The sequence below is a fragment of the Macaca mulatta genome, chromosome 19 (assembly GCF_049350105.2).
Source record: "Macaca mulatta isolate MMU2019108-1 chromosome 19, T2T-MMU8v2.0, whole genome shotgun sequence".
NCBI lineage: Eukaryota > Metazoa > Chordata > Mammalia > Primates > Cercopithecidae > Macaca > Macaca mulatta.
This window is the reverse complement of record NC_133424.1, coordinates 10725429-10741216: the sequence shown is the minus strand read 5'-3', so window position 1 is coordinate 10741216 and position 15788 is coordinate 10725429. Positions and strand designations below refer to the sequence as shown.

Sequence of the window (15788 nt, the reverse complement as noted above, 5' to 3'; positions counted from 1 at the left end):
AGGCTACAGTGAACAGTAATCCTGCCACTGCACTCTGGCCTGGGTGATAGAGTGAGATTGTGTCCCAAAAATTAAAAAAAAAAAAAAAGAAAAGAAAAGAAAAGAAGAAAGAAAGAAAGAAAAAGAAAAAGAAAAAAAAGAAGAAGGCAACCGGGAGTGGTGGCTTACTCTTGTAATCCCAGCACTTTGGAGGCCAAAGCAGGAGGATTGCTTGAGCCCAGGAGTTTGAGACCAGCATGGGCAACATAGTGAGACCCCATCTCTATAATAGATAGAGAGAAAGAAAGAAAGAAGAAAGAAAAGAAAGAAGAGACAGAAAGAAGAGAAAAAGAGAAGAAGAAAGAGAAAGAACGAATGAATGAAAGAGAAGAAAGAAAAAGAAAGAGAAAGAAAAGAAAGAAAAAAGAAAAGAGAAATAATAGAAAGAAGAGAAAAAGAAAGAGAAGAAAGAAGAAGAGAAAGAACGAATGAAAGAGAAGAGAAAGAAGGAAAGAAAGAAAAAGAAAGAAGAAAGAAAGAAAGAAAAAGAAAGAAAGAAAGAGAAAGAAAGAAAAAAGAAAAGAAAGAGTGGCACTAAAAAGGTGAAGGATCCTGTCCCACATTGCACAGCTAAGAAACTGTGGCACAGCGAGGTTGAGTGTCTTGCTCAGGGTCACACAGCAAGTTTAGTGACGGAAGCTGAGTTCGTGAACCCGAATGGTAAAGGGAGCCCAAGAAAGGTAGGGGGTAGACCTAGCTCCACCCAGGTCCACCTGAGCGGCAGACAGTGGCCTAGGACAGACCGGCTGCTCGGGCGCAAGTCCACGTGGCCTCTCGCACTTGGACACCAGAGGGCGCAAGCGAGCCTCCGGCCAGGCAGGCAGCTGCGCTCGGCCCCTCCCGCAGGAATGCCAATGAGGGAGGGAGGGGACTTTGGCCGCCCGCCCGGAGCAGCTGCGCCTGCCGCTCAGATTCCGCCCGCCTTCCCCTCCCTGGGATCGGGAGTTAGCACCGAGAAGGCGCGGGCGGGAGGGGCGGCCTTGTAGGGATGTGTCCTTGCAGAGATGCAGCCTCTGGTTTTACTCCCTCCTCCAGGGCTTTGAGCTCAGAGCTTCTCAGGCAAGGCCGGGCAGGACCCAGGAGACCAAGGAATAAAGCTACCGTCAACATAACTATTCAGGGCTCTAATTTATTAGACACCGACTACATTCCAGCCCTTAATAAGACTTTCTTCCTGGCAAGTTCCATTTCACAGATGAAGAAACTGAGGGTTAGAGAATTACCCTGTCTTGTCCAGGTAGGAGGTGTCACGAGCTTCTCAGGTTGGACTGTACTGCCGGGATGTGCCAGCTTGGTCACTTCCAGTCCCCAACCCAGGCTCCTTGAGTCAGTTTTTGATTTCCACAGTGTTGATGATGTGGGTAGAGCAAATAGACAACAGTCTCGTGCCCATGGAGCTGACATTTTAGTGGGTGGAGACAGGCAAGAAACAAGCATAGTAGGATATGCCTTCAGGGCATGGTGGCTCATGTCTGTAATCCCAGCACTTTGGGAGGCCGAGGTGGGAGGATCACTTGAGCCCAGGAATCTAAAAGCAGCCTGCTCAATAAAGCAAGACCCCTGTTTCTATTTTTGTTTTTTTTAGAAAGAAAAGAAAAGGAAGGGAAGGGAGGGAGAAAGGAAGGAAGGAAGAAAGGGAGGGAGGGAGGGAGGGAAAAGAGAGAGAACCATGTCAGATGATGGGAAATAAAACAGATAAGAAAATAAAGGGACAGTGTGCTATCTTGAGGTGATCCTGGAGGGCCTCTTGGACGAGGTGATATTTGAGCACATGAAGGAAATGAAGAAGGGAGCCTTGTGGGTATTTGGGAAAAGCATTCTATGTAGAGGGAACAGCAAGTGCAAAGGTATTGAGGTTGGTGTGTTTAAGAAACAGCAAGTAGGCCAGGCATGGTGGCTCACACTTGTAATACCAGCACTTTAGGAGGCCAAGGCTGGAGGATCACTTGAGTCCAGGAGTTTGAGGTTGCAGTGAACTATGATCATGCCACTGCACACCAGCCTGGGTGACAGAGAGAGACCCTGTCTCTGAAAAGAAATAAAGAAAGACAGACAGACGAAATGGCACAGCAAAGAAGTCAGTGTTGCTGGAATGAGTGGGTGATGGGGAAAAAGTAGGCAATAATTTGAGACAAATATTCAGTGGTCAGATGATGCAGTTTTGATCTGAGTCTAAATAAGAGGGGAAGCATGCCAGACGTCATGGCTCACACCTGTAATCCCAGCACTTTGGGAGGCCAAAGCGGAAGGATTGTTTGAGACCAGGAGTTCAAGACCAGCCTGGGCAACATAGTGAGACCCCGTATCTACAAAAAAATGTGTTAAAGTTAGCTAGTTATGGAGGCACACACCTGTGGTCCCAGCTACTCAGGAGGCTGAGGTGGGAGGATCTTCTGAGCTGGAAGGTTAAGGCTGAGTGATTGCACCATTGTACTTTAATCTGAATGACAGAGCAAGACCCCGTCTCAAAAAAAAAAAAAAAAAAAAAAAAGTCTAAATAAAAGGAGAAGCCACTGCAGAGGTTTGAAAGGATTGAAAGGAGGAATGACTTTGTCTTTGGGTTCTAACAGAATCAGTCTATGTATGTCCTTTCTTATTTTATGTATTTATTTATTTATTTGAGACAGGGTCTGTCTCAGCAGGTTGAAGTGCAGTGGTGCGATCATAGCTTACTGCAGCCTCCAACTCCTGGATGCAAGGGATCCTTCCGCTTCAGCCTCTTGAGTAACTGAGACTACAGGGACATGCCACCACACCAGGCTAATTTTTTAAATTTTTTGTAGAGATGGGATTTTGCTATGCTACCCAGGCTGGTCTCAAAATCCTGGACTCAAGTGATTCTCTTGCCTCCACCTCCCAGTGTTGGGATTACATGCCTGAGCCACTGTGCTATCAGTATGTCCTGTGTTTCTGTGTCTTAAAATTTAAAAGTAAAATAATAATAATGGCCAGGTGTGGTGGCTCATGCCTGTAATCCCAGAACTTTGGCAGGCTGAGGCAGGAGGATCACCTGAGGTTGGGAGTTTGAGACCGGCCTGACCAACATGGAGAAACCCCATCTCTAATAAAAATACAAAAATTAGTCGGGAGTGGTGGCGCATGCCTGTAATCCCAGCACTTTGGGAGGCCAAGGAGGGCGAATCAGTCAGGAGTTTGAGACCAGCCTGGCTAACACGGTGAAATCCCGTCTCTACCAAAAATACAAAAATTAACCGGGCGTGGTGGCGCACACCTGTAGTCCCAGCTACTCAGGAAGCTGAGGTAGGAGAATCGCTTGAACCCGTGAGGCAGAGGTTGCAGTGAGCCAAGATTGCGCCACTGCACTCCAGCCTGGGCGATAGAGCGAGACCCTGTCTCAAAAAAGAAAATCCTCCAAGGTACATGATTCAAGGAAACAACTGAAGTTCACATTTATTTGTATAGTATGCTGCTTTTAGTGAAAAAAATTTTTTTAAAGTGTATATTCAGTTTTTAAAAGTATTTTTTAAAAAGTATATATTCAGTATATACTATTTAAAAAACTTTTTTGAAAGTATTTTTAAAAAGCATATATTCAGTATATACTATTAAAAAAAGTATATAGGCCGGGCGCGGTGGCTCAAGCCTGTAATCCCAGCACTTTGGGAGGCCGAGACGGGCGGATCACGAGTTCAGGAGATGGAGACCATCCTGGCTAACACAATGAAACCCCGTCTCTACTAAAATACAAAAAAAATTAGCCGGGCGAGGTGGCGGGCGCCTGTACTCCCAGCTACTCGGGAGGCTGAGGCAGGAGAATGGCGTGAACCCGGGAGGCGGAGCTTGCAGTGAGCTGAGATCCGGCCATTGCACTTCAGCCTGGGCGACAGAGCGAGACTCCGTCTCAAAAAAAAAAAAAAAAAAAAAAAAAAGTATATATTCAGTTTTTAAAAGTATATATTCAGAATGTTCCCTTGGTCCACAGAGCTCTGGTGTCTGCATGGGGGTGCAGGGTGGGTTATTAATTATTCCTGCATTCTCAGTCCCAGGATCATGAAGTCACGAGGTTGAATGTAGCAGAGTCTGTCTCATCCTTCAAGGCTCATAACAATACCCCTTCCTCCAGGAAGCCTCCCTTGCTTTCCCAGAGACAGCTGCGGCTTCCTGCTCTGGGCTCCCCAGGCCTAGTTCCCAGGGTCCCTCTCTCTGCTCCACTGTGATCACAGAGGAGTCCTCAGCCCCTGGCACCCACCATGTGACTTTCTATCTATGAATTTGATTACTTTAGGCATCTCAGATAGGTGGAATTTTCTATCTGGTTTATTTCACTCAGCATGGTGTTCTCAGTATTTACCCACATGTCAGAATTTCCTTCCTTTTTAAGGATACACAAAAGTCTGCTTATCCATTTGTGAGTTTTTGTTTTTGTATTTTTTTGAGACAGAGTCTCATTCTGTTGCCCAGGCTGGAGTGCAGTGGTGCCATCTTGGCCTCACTGCAACCTCCACCTCCTGGGTTCAAGTGATTCTCATGCCTCAGCTTCCCGAGTAGCTGGGATTACAGGTGCCGGCCACCATGCCCAGCTAATTTTTGTATTTTTAGTAGAGAGAGGGTTTCACTATGTTGGCCAGACTGATCTCGAACTCCTGGCTTCAAGTGATCCACCTGCCTTGGCCTCCCAAAGTGCTGGGATTACAGGCGTGATGCACCATGCTTGGCTGGCTTGCTTTCTCTCTCTTGCTCTCTCTCTCTCTTTGGAGCTGTCTTTTTAAGTTTTTATTTAATTTTAAGAAATTGAGCTTTATTAAATAGTAAATGTAACTACAACTTGTGGTTATAAATATATATTTAATGGAAAAAATATACATACATTGCTGGTGTGTGCTCAGATACATTTTGTTGATGGGGTGTGTGACCAGGAATGTCCCCTTGGTCCACAGAGCTCTGGTGTCTGCATGGGGGTGCAGGGTGGGTTATTAATTATTCCTGTATTCTCAGGCCCAGGATCATGAAGTCACGAGGTTGAATGTGGCAGAGTCTGTCTCATCCTTCAAGGCTCATAACAATGCCCCTTCCTCCAGGAAGCCTCTCTTGCTTTCCCAGAGACAGCTGCAGCTTCCTGCTCTGGGCTCCCCAGGCCAAGTTCCCAGGGTCCCTGTCTCTGCTCCAGCTGTGACTGCAGAGGAGTCTATGCCTGAAAATTGAGCCCTTCTGGGATTCTAGCCATGTCCAGGCACAAAGCAGGGGAGGGGGAGTTTGCAGAATGAATGAATGAAGCATCTTCATCCCTTGAATTAGATGTGGAATGAAGAAGTCTGGTTGTTCAGGGATGGGGATCGTGAGCTCCGTTCTGCTCATCTTGGCCGCACTCGCGTTGGGAGGCAGCCGCAGGACAGACATTGAAGGCCAAGGCTGAGGAGGCGTGGACAGCGGAAGAGGAGGCGGTGGGTGGTTCGCACATACAGGCTGCCCGAGGAGTCCACGGTTTTGAGCATGGTCAGCGGGGAGTAGCGGACGTTGGTCTGTCGGCGCAGGGGTGGCCGAGCCGAGCTGATGACATTGACAATGGCCTGCAGAGTAGAGCGCCTGAGCCCTGGGACCCAGGGAGGGCTTCACCCCGCAACATACCTGAGCCACCACTTGGGGCTCTGGGCCCTTCACTCACCTGAACCACATCCTGTGGGCTCTGTCCCACGGAGCGAAACAGCTCCCTGGAGGCTGGGAGATAGAGGTCCCGGAAGTAGTGCAGGGTGTCAGGGTCAGTGCCTGGGAACTCAGCTGTAGAAACCTGCGCCAGAAGCTTCCCCTCAAACTCGGTGACCACGGGGCCTGGTTCCACCAGGGAGATGCTGGCGACAGGGCAGGGGTAGTGTCAGTCTGATGCCCCAACTGCTCCCTGACCTATTTTGTCCATTTATTTATTTATTTATTTTAAGATACAGGGTCTCACTCCCTTGCCCAGGCTGGAGTGCAGTGGCATGATCATAGCTCACCACAACCTCCAACTCCTGGGTTCAAGCAATCCTCTACCTCAGCCTCCCGAGTAGCTGGGACTGCAGCTACACACACCACCACCCTTGGCTAATTTTTAAATTTTGGGTTGAGATGGGGGTCTCGCTATGTTGCCCAGGCTGGTCTCAAACTCCTGACCTCAAGCGATCCTCCCCTTTCAGCCTCTCAAAACGCTGGAATTACAGGTGTGAGCCGCTGCACCCAGCTTCATTGTCTTCATCTCTCCTCTCCCCCTTTCAATGCCACCTCCCCAGCACTGCCTCCAAGCCCCCTCTGCCCACGTGCCCGCCTCACAAGATGTTGAACTGCAGCAGCTGGATAGCCAGGCTTTCGAAGAATCCCTCCAGGGCGAACTTGGAGGCTGCATAGACATCGTTGAAGATGACACCTGTGAGGGTCAGAAGGAGAGCTCTTTGGGGGTCTGGGAGGTGGGCTTTGTGGGTTCCAGGGTGATGGGGTCTTTGGGAGACAGAGCAAAGAGGATGTGGAGACCAGACAGAGCAGATACATGGTGCCAAGATGATGTGGGGTATGGCATTGTGTGATGGGGTCATATGGGGTCAGAACGAAGTTGTTCTCGGGTGATGGGTGCCACCTCTCAGCTCCACCTGGTCCCAGGAAACTCCCCTATTTCCCTCCATTCTCTAAACCTTTGGGGCCACTTGGGGATCCTCTTCATTTTTCTCTTCATTAGGGCTGTTGTCTCCCTCCCTCCCTTTCTCCTCCCTCCCTCCCTCCTTTTCTCCCTCCCTCCCTTTCTTTCCTTCCTTCCTTCCTTCCTTCCTTCCTTCCTTCCTTCCTTCCTTCCTTCCTTCCTTCCTTCCTTCCTTCCCTCTCTCTCTCCCTCTCTTTCTTTTTCTTTTTTGATAGGGTGTTGCCCTGTCCTGCAGTCTGGGGTGCAGCAGTGCAATCACAGCTCACTGCAGCCTTGAACTCCTGGGCTTAAGCGATCCTCTCACTTCAGCCTCTTGAGTAGCTGGGACTACAGGCACACACCACGATGCTTGGCTGATTTTTAAATTTAATTAATTTATTTTTTGTTGTTGTTGAAGGGAGACGGAGTCTCACTCTGTCGTCTAGGCTGGAGTGCAGCCTTTGCCTCCTGAGGTCAAACGAATCTCCTGCCTCAGCCTCCTGAGTAGCTGGGACTACAGGTGCACACCACCACACCCGGCTAATTTTTGTATTTTTACTAGAGATGGGGTTTCACCATGTTGGCCGTTCTGGTCTCAAACTCCTGACCTCAAGTGATCCATCAGCCTCAGCCTCCCAAAGTGCTGGGATTACAGGCATGAACCACCGCATCTGGCCAAAGGTTTGTTGTTTTTTTTGTTTGTTTGTTTATTTACTTATTTATTTATTTATTTTTTGAGACAGAGTCTTGCTCTTGTTGCCCAGGCTGGAGTGCAATGGCACAATCTCAGGTCACTGCAACATCTGCCTCCTGAGTTCAAGCAATTCCCCTGCTTCAGCCTCCCGAGTAGCTGGGACTACAGATGTGTGCCACCACACCCGGCTAATTTTTTTGTATTTTTAGTAGAGGTAGGGTTTCACAATTTTGGCCAGGCTGGTCTTGAACTCCTGATCTCAAGTGATCCACCTGCCTTGGCCTCCCAAAGTGTTGGAGTTACAGGCATGAGTCATTGTGCCTGGCCTAATTGAAAAAAAAGTTCATAGTAATAAGGTCTTGCTATGTTGACCAGGCTGGTCTCAAACTCCTGAGCTTAAACAACCCTCCTGCCTAGGCCGCGCAAAGTGCTGGGATTATAGATATGAGTCACCATGTCTGGCCACTTTTTCCTTCTGAACTTCATAATCCTTCTGAACACAATTCTCCAGGCTAATTTATTTTATTTTATTTTATTTATTTTAGAGACAGAGTTTCACTTTGTTGCCCAGGCTGGAGTGCAGTGGCACAATCTTGGCTCACTGCAACCTCTGCCTCCCAGGTTCAAGCAATTCTCGTGCCTCAGCCTCCTGAGTAGCTGGGATTACAGGCACATGCTACCATGCACAGCTGATTTTTTTTTTTGTATTTTAGTAAGAACGGGCTTTCACCCGTTCTTACTGGTGGTCTCGAACTCCTGAGCTCAGGCAATCCACCCGTCTCAGCCTCCCAAAGTGCTAGGATTACAGGCATGAATCACCAAGCCTGGGCTCCACACTAATTTAGAATATGATCTAAAACCCATTCACCATCCTCCCAGTCTGGGGAGGATCAGACGCTGGTGGGATTTCCAAGGGTGGGTCCCCACAGCTCACCCTGCAGCCCCATGACGCTGCTGATCACCACGATGTGGCCCTGCCGTCTCCTCTTCATGCCTGGAAGCACAGCTTTGACGAGACGGACAGCTCCGAAAAAGTTGGTGTCAAAGACATTCTGCATGGCAGCAAGGCTGAGCCCCTCCAGGGGCCCCACCAGACCCATTCCAGCATTATTCACTAAGAGAAGAGGTACTAAGGTTACCTGAAAGTCCCTTACCCTTCTAGCATTACTTCCAGACACCCCCTGAATCACCCCACCCCGTACTCCAAGTCCAAGGCCAGTCCAGGGTATCGTGGGTGGACAAATATGAAATCTTGGTGATCTTTAAACACAGTTTAGCGTTTGTCATAGGAGATCCTCAGCCCTGAGTGGGAGGAAGGGCTGCTGGGAATAGTGGCCCCCTTAATCCATGAGCAATTCGATTCTGACCCCAAATTGCATCAAGACAGTGACACCCACCTTCCTGCGAAGGTTGGGGACCTTATGACTTATTTCTGCATCATGCTGTCTTCCCCAAGTGACTCATCCAAGTAATTTTCCCAACCACGTATGACTTTCTCCATATATGAGAATTTCTATTCCGTAAAATCTGCCCCACCCCCAGGCCTCAGATTATTACTAGTGTCTCTAATATTTTTATTTTTATTTTTATTTTTTTATTTTTTTATTTTTTTTTGAGACGGAGTCTCGCTCTGTCGCCCAGGCTGAAGTGCAGTGGCCGGATCTCAGCTCACTGCAAGCTCCGCCTCCCGGGTTCACGCCATTCTCCTGCCTCAGCCTCCCGAGTAGCTGGGACTACAGGCGCCCGCCACCTCACCCGGCTAGTTTTTTTTTTTTTGTATTTTTAGTAGAGACGGGGTTTCACCGTGTTAGCCAGGATGGTCTCGATCTCCTGACCTCGTGATCCACCCGTCTCGGCCTCCCAAAGTGCTGGGATTACAGGCTTGAGCCACCGCGCCCAGCCTAATATTTTTATTTTTTAAAAAATTGATTTTTGGGCCAGGCATGGTGGCTCATGCCTGTAATCCCAGCACTTTGGGAGGCCAAGACGAGTGGATCACCTGAGGTCAGGCTTCAAGACCAGCCTGAAGAACATGGAGAAACCCCGTCTCTATTAAAAATACAAAATTAGCCGGGTGTGGTGGCCCATGCCTGTAATCCCAGCTACTTGGGAGGCTGAGGCAGGAGAATCACTTGAACCCGAGAGACGGAGGTTGCAGTGAGCTGAGATCGCGCCATTGCACTCCAGCCTAGGCAGCAAGAGTTAAATTCCATCTCAAAAAAAAAGATTTTTGGGCCAGGCGCGGTGGCTCAAGCCTGTAATCCCAGCACTTTGGGAGGCCAAGACGGGCGGATCACAAGGTCAGGAGATCGAGACCATCCTGGCTAACATGGTGAAACCCCGTCTCTACTAAAAATACAAAAAAACTAGCCGGGCGAGGTGGCAGGCGCCTGTAGTCCCAGCTACTCGGGAGGCTGAGGCAGGAGAATGGCATAAACCCGGGAGGCGGAGCTTGCAGTGAGCTGAGATCCGGCCACTGCACTCCAGCCTGGGCGACAGAGCGAGACTCCGTCTCAAAAAAAAAAAAAAAAAAAAAAGATTTTTGGCCAGGTGCGGTGGTGCACGCCTGTAATTCCAGCACTCTGGGAGGCCGAGGTGGGCGGATCACTTCAGGTCAGGAGTTTGAGACCAGCCTGGCCAACATGGTGAAACCTCGCCTCTACGAAAAATACAAAAATTAGCTGGGCATGGTGGCAGGCACATGTAATCCCAGCTACTCAGGAGGCGAGGCAGGAGAATCACTTGAACCTGGGGGGTGGAGGTTGCAGTGAGCTGAGATCACGCCACTGCACTCCAGCCTGGGCGCAGAGCAAGAATCCGTCTCAAGAAAAAAAAAATTTTTTTTTGATTTTTGAGACAAGGTCTTGCTCTGTCTCCCAGACTGGCTCTATCATAACTCACTGCAGCCTCAAACCCCTGGGCTCTAGTGATCCTCCCACCTTGGCATCCTGAGTAGCTGGGATTAGGCATGCACCACTATACCTGGCTAATTCTTAAATTTTTTGTAGAGTCAAAGTCTCACTATTTTGCTGGTCTCGAGCTGCTGGGCTCAAGCAATCCTCCTGTCTCAGCCTCCCAAAGTGCTAGGATTACAGGTATGAGCCACGGCACCCAGCCCTTAATAAATCAATTGGTAGGATCAACTGGTCTACCCCTGTTGGCCAACTGGTCTACCCCTTCTGTCCAGGTTCAGAGATTGGGGAAGGAGCCAGAGAGCTGGTGTTCAGACCTTGCCGTATTGAGGGTCTATACTCAGACCAGGATGGGGCTCAGTGAGTCAGGGGCTGCGACGTCTTACCCAGCACGTCCACTTCTCCCTGGATACAGCTGAGACACTGAGCCACCGACTCATCACTGCACACGTCCAGCTGGGCCACAGTGAGGGTCTGCCCCAGAGCCTCCCCAGCAGCTGCCTCCAGTGTCTCCTTCTTCCCCAGGTCCCTCATGGTGGCCACCACTGGGGGCAGAGAGTAGAGCAGGGACAGGCACTGAGTTCCTTTCCCCTTGGTGTGGGCTCCACGTTTCTGTGATCTTGCATTAAAAGTCACAGAGAGATGGAAACCCATAAGTTTACACACCCACATTTATCACTCAGCCAACAAGTGCACACTTGTGTACATGCATCTCCACATACCTGTATCCATCCTTCCAACCATGAGTTCAACAGACATTTATTGAGCATCTACTATACACTATGCCCTATTCTAGGTGCTGAGGCTATGGCATGAAATAAGATAAAGTCGCCAGGTGTGGTGGTGCAAGCCTGTAATCCCAGCACTTTGGGAGGCCTGGGTGGGAGGATTGCTCGACTAGGAGTTTGAGACCAGCCTGGGAAGTATAGCAAGATCCCATCTCTACAAAAAAATTATATATACAAATTTGCCAGGTGTGGTGGGTGGCCCCCACCTGTAGTCCTGGCTACTTGGGAGGCTGCGGTGGGAAGATTGCTTGAGCCCAGGAGGTTGAGGCTGCAGTGAGCTGAGTTGGAGCCACTGCACTACAGCCTGGGTGACAGAGTGAGACCCTGTCTCAAAAAATAAAAAAATAAGGCCGGGGTGGCTCACATGTGTAATCCCAGCCCTTTGGGAGGCCGAGGTGGGCAGATCACAAGGTCAAGAGATCGAGACCATCCTGGCCAAAGTGGTGAAAGTTCGTCTCTATTAAAAATACAAAAATTAACTGGATGTGGTGGCACACACCTGAAATCCCAGCTACTCAGGAGGCTGAGGCAGGAGAATTGCTTGAACCTGGGAGGCAGAGGAGGTTGCAGTGAGCTGAGATCATGCTACTGAACTCCAGCCTGGCAACAGAGTGAGACTCTGTCTCAAAATAAATAAATAAATAAATAAATAAGATAACATTTCTGCCTTCATGGAATTTATAGCCTAGTAGGTAAGACAATAAAATACACAAACATAAAACAGACTGCCATGAAAAAAATGCATACATACCTATAGCCAACATACATACATACATGAACACTGAAGTTAATAGCCATATATATATATATATATATATATATATATATATATATATACATATTTTGAGACAAAGTTTCACTCTCGTTTGTTACCCAGTCTGGAGTGCAGAGGTGTGATCTCGGCTCACTGCCACTTCTACCTCCTGGGTTCAAGCGATTCCCCTGCCTCAACCTCCCAAGTAGCTGGGATTACAGGTGCCTGCCACTACACCCAGCTAATCTTTTGTATTTTTAGTAGATATGGGGTTTCACCATATTGGTCAGGCTGGTGTCAAACCTCAGGTGATCTGCCCACCTCATCCTCCCAAAGTGCTGGGATTATAGGCGTCAGAAGCCAAAGAGCCACAGAGCCTGGACAAGCTTATCCTCTTTTTTCTTTTCTTTTCTTTTCTTTTTTTTTTTTTTTTTTTTGAGATGGAGTCTCGCTCTTGTCACCCAGGCTGGAATACAGTAGCAAAATCTCGGCTCACTGCAACCTCTGTCTCCTGGTTCAAGCGATTCTCTTGCCTTAGCCTCTCAAGTAGCTGGGATTACAGGTACCTGCCACCATGCCCAGCTAATGTTTGTATTTTTGTTGATTGGTTGATTGATTGACTGAGACAGAGTCTTGCTCTGTCACCCAGGTTGGAGTGCAGTGGCGCAATCTCGGCTCACTGCAAGCTCCACCCCTGACATTCACACCATTCTTCTGCCTCAGCCTCCAGAGTAGCTGGTACTGCAGGTGCCCGCCACCACGCCCGGCTAAGTTTTTATATTTGTAGTAGAGATGGAGTTTCACCGTGTTAGCCAGGATGGTCTCGATCTCCTGACCCCGTGATCCACCCACCTCGGTCTCCCAAAGTGCTGGGGTTACAGGCATGAACCACTACACCTGGCCAATTTTTGTATTTTTAGTAGAGACGGGGTTTCACCATGTTGGCCAGGCTGTTCTCAAACTCCTGACTTCAGGTGATCTGTCCACCTCGGCCTCCCAAAGTGCTGAAATTACAGACATGAGCTACTGCGCCCAGCCTCAAGCTTATGCTCTTAAGCAGGACCTTAGCATATGTACCATGTCTGCACATGCACCAGCATGCATGTTTGATATCCCCCAATGTGTGCAACCATAATCAACCAAGAACACTCCTGGGGGCATTTGCCTCTTGTCTTCGGGCCAGTGTGATTCGTGGGTAGCAGGCGCCTGAATGGGGTCACTTGCATCTACATGTGATATAGTGGGAAACATGGGTGCAAGGGATGGGATGCCTGAGTTCAAATCCCAGCTCTGCCACTTTGCAGCTGGGAGACCTTGAGCAAAGACCTTTGACAGTCTGCATCTTCGTTTCCTCATTTCTAAAATGAGGCAGGCCAGGCACAGTGGCTCATGCCTGTAATCCCAGCACTTTGGGAGGCCCAGGTGGGCAGATCACCTGAGGCCAGGAGTTCGAGACCAGTCTGGCCAACATGGTGAAATCTCGTCTATTAAAAATACAAAACATTAGCCGGGTGTGGTGGTGCATGCCTTAATCCCAGAAACTCAGGAGACTGAGGCATGAAAATCACTTGAATGTGGGAGGTGGAGGCTGCAGTGAGCCAAGATGCGTCACTGCACTCAACCTGGGCGACAGAGCAAGACTCTGACTCAAAATAAATAAATAATAAAATAATAATAAAATGGGGTGGATAATAGTGCCTGCCTCACAGGTGTGATGTGAGGATTAAACGACTTCCTGGATTCAGGGCACTTAGAATGCAGCGTGGTACATTGTAAAAGCTCCGTAAACATTAGCCTCCAGCAGTTTAATACACCCATCTGCCCGCCCACAGGAACGCACGTTATTCCCTGCACACTGGCGTTCAGGCTGTCGTGCTCAAAGCTGTGTGTGTCTCTAAAACAGAGGGCAGAGGGCTGGGAGAAGCACCCCTGCCAACTGGGGCAATGCCCTCACCCCTAGTCGCCTCCTTGTAAGTAACAACCCTTTGCCCACTTTGGCTCCAGCATGCACCCTCTGGGTCAGGGGTTCTCCTGGTTGGTTAGGATGCAGGTTCCAGGGATTTATTCTAGAGCTGCAGAAAGGCAAATTCTTAGAACTAGAAGGCCATCCCTTCAACCCCCAAGGTCAGGAGCACTTAAGAAGCTTATCTCAGTCAAAGCAGTAATCTGGGGAGACTGTGGAGGAGTGAGCATCAGGGTAGTGATTATTCCAATCTAGGAAATGCCCTAGTGAAACCCTTCTAAAAATATCACCCACCCACCCCCTGCCACTCTCAGCATGCTTTATTTTGTTTCTCAGCACTTATTCCCACCAGATATAGCAACAATTTCTTTTTATCTGTTTATCGCCCGTTCTCCCTCTCCTCCCCGAATGACACCATCCCGAGGGCTGAGATTTTTTTGTCTATTTCATCCCCAGTTGTGTTGCCAGCATTCAGAACACCCAGAAGGTGCTCAAGAAATATTTGTAGGATGAGGGGATGATTCCTGGAGGGAGAGGAAGACGGCATGCATCCTGAGTTCTCCCCAAGCCCACAAGTACAGCTGGGAGAGATGGGTAGGGGAGACAGTGCTGGGGAAGCCGTTTCCACCCTGCTGCCTCCTAGCGCCGCCCTGCACCTCTTACCCTGGTAACGCTTCTTGGGGTCATGGGCCAGCTGCACTGCAAGTTCCAGACCAATTCCTGATGAGCAGCCGGAGATCAGCACAGTCCGGGGTGCAGCGGCCATGTTGATCCCCTCCCTGGACGCGTGACCTCCGCCGGGCAGCACCTGACTCTGACCATTCATCCTGGGCTTGTCTGCTCCCTCCTAACCCCCTCCCACAGATCCCCTGCAGGGCAAAGCCTCCGCCCTGGCCAGGAGACCCTCAATTCTGGACTGACCCTGAACAGGCAGTAAGAGAGAATCTCTTAAATCCTTTCTGCACCTCATTTTCTTCATCTGCCAAAAATTTCTTCTCCACACCTACTATACACATCACTGGTTTTTGTTTGTTTGTTTTTAAGAGACAGCGTCTTGCTCTGTCACTCAGGCTGCAGTGCAGTGGCACCACCGTAGCTCACCGCAGCCTCAAGCGATCCTTCCACCTCAGCCTCCAGAGTAGCTGGGGTTACCGGCACACACTACCATACCCAGCTAATTTTTAAATTTACTTCGTTTTTAGACATGGGACCTTGCTCTGTTGCCCAGACTGGTCTCCAACTCTTGGCCTCAAGCGATCCTCCTGCCTTGGACATTTGTAACCGTTTTCTTAATTTTTAATTTTTATTATGAGTGTAAATTATTATTATTATTATTATTTTGAGACAGAGTCTTGCTCTTGTCACCCAGGCTGGAGTGCAGTGGTACAATCTCGGCTCACTACAACCTCCGTTTTCCAGGGTCAAGCGATTCTCCTATCTCAGCCTCCCGAGTAGCTGGGACTACAGGTGTGTGCCACCACACGGAGTTGATTTTTGTATTTTTAGTAGAGATGAGGTTTCTCCATGTTGGTCAGGCTGGTCTTGAACTCCTGACCTCAAGTGGTCCAGCGGCCTTAGCCTCCCAAAGTGCTGGGATTCCAAGTGTGAGCCACTGAGCCCAGCCGAGTATAAATTATTTAGGGCTGGGGAGAGTTTCTGTGAAAGTTGGGGGGAATTAGTGTCTGTATTCTGGGTGAAGAATCTCTGATTGAAGGGAGAGAGTGAGAGAAGGAGACAGAGAATGTGGATCCAGAAATGTTGTTTCACAGAGGGAAGGGGTGTAGAACTGTCAGAAGATGTAGTTAGACTACAGGAAGAACTTCCAGCAAGGCAGGGCAGGCAGGAATTTTGTGAGAGCCTTTTAGTTGGAGAAGTCTCAGCTTCAGATGTCCCTGGGGTGGGGGGAGGCGCAGCTTGCAGAGATTCCCTCTCCTCCTCCCACCCTGGGGGGCCCCGTCTCCCCCTCAGGCCTGATGGGGCCCCACCCCCTCCTCTTCAGGGACACAGAGACTCTTTGTCTGGGGAGTCAGAGAC

At 49.2% G+C, this 15788-nt stretch overlaps 1 protein-coding gene across 1 annotated transcript; it reads right to left on the bottom strand.

Moving 5' to 3' along the window:
- Positions 1–4817: 4817 nt before the first annotated feature.
- On the bottom strand, positions 4818–14725 carry RDH8 (retinol dehydrogenase 8). The gene is made up of 6 exons (XM_001100028.4): positions 14418–14725; positions 10636–10794; positions 8272–8451; positions 6304–6397; positions 5663–5846; positions 4818–5567 (listed from the first exon to the last, which is right to left on the bottom strand). Exons 1-6 carry the CDS (start codon positions 14578–14580, stop codon positions 5352–5354), a joined length of 996 nt encoding a protein of 331 aa, XP_001100028.2. The 5' UTR covers positions 14581–14725; the 3' UTR covers positions 4818–5351.
- Between the last annotated feature and the right edge of the window lie 1063 nt (positions 14726–15788).

Coding starts and splice junctions, on each gene's coding strand:
- RDH8 (XM_001100028.4), bottom strand. CDS start 14,580: ATGAATGGTCAGAGTCAGGTGCTGCCCGGCGGAGGTCACGCGTCCAGG. Junction 5,847..6,303: donor CTGCTGCAGTTCAACATCTT/GTGAGGCGGGCA, acceptor CCCTGTCGCCAG/CATCTCCCTGGTGGAACCAG. Junction 5,568..5,662: donor GCCCACAGGATGTGGTTCAG/GTGAGTGAAGGG, acceptor TCTACTCTGCAG/GCCATTGTCAATGTCATCAG.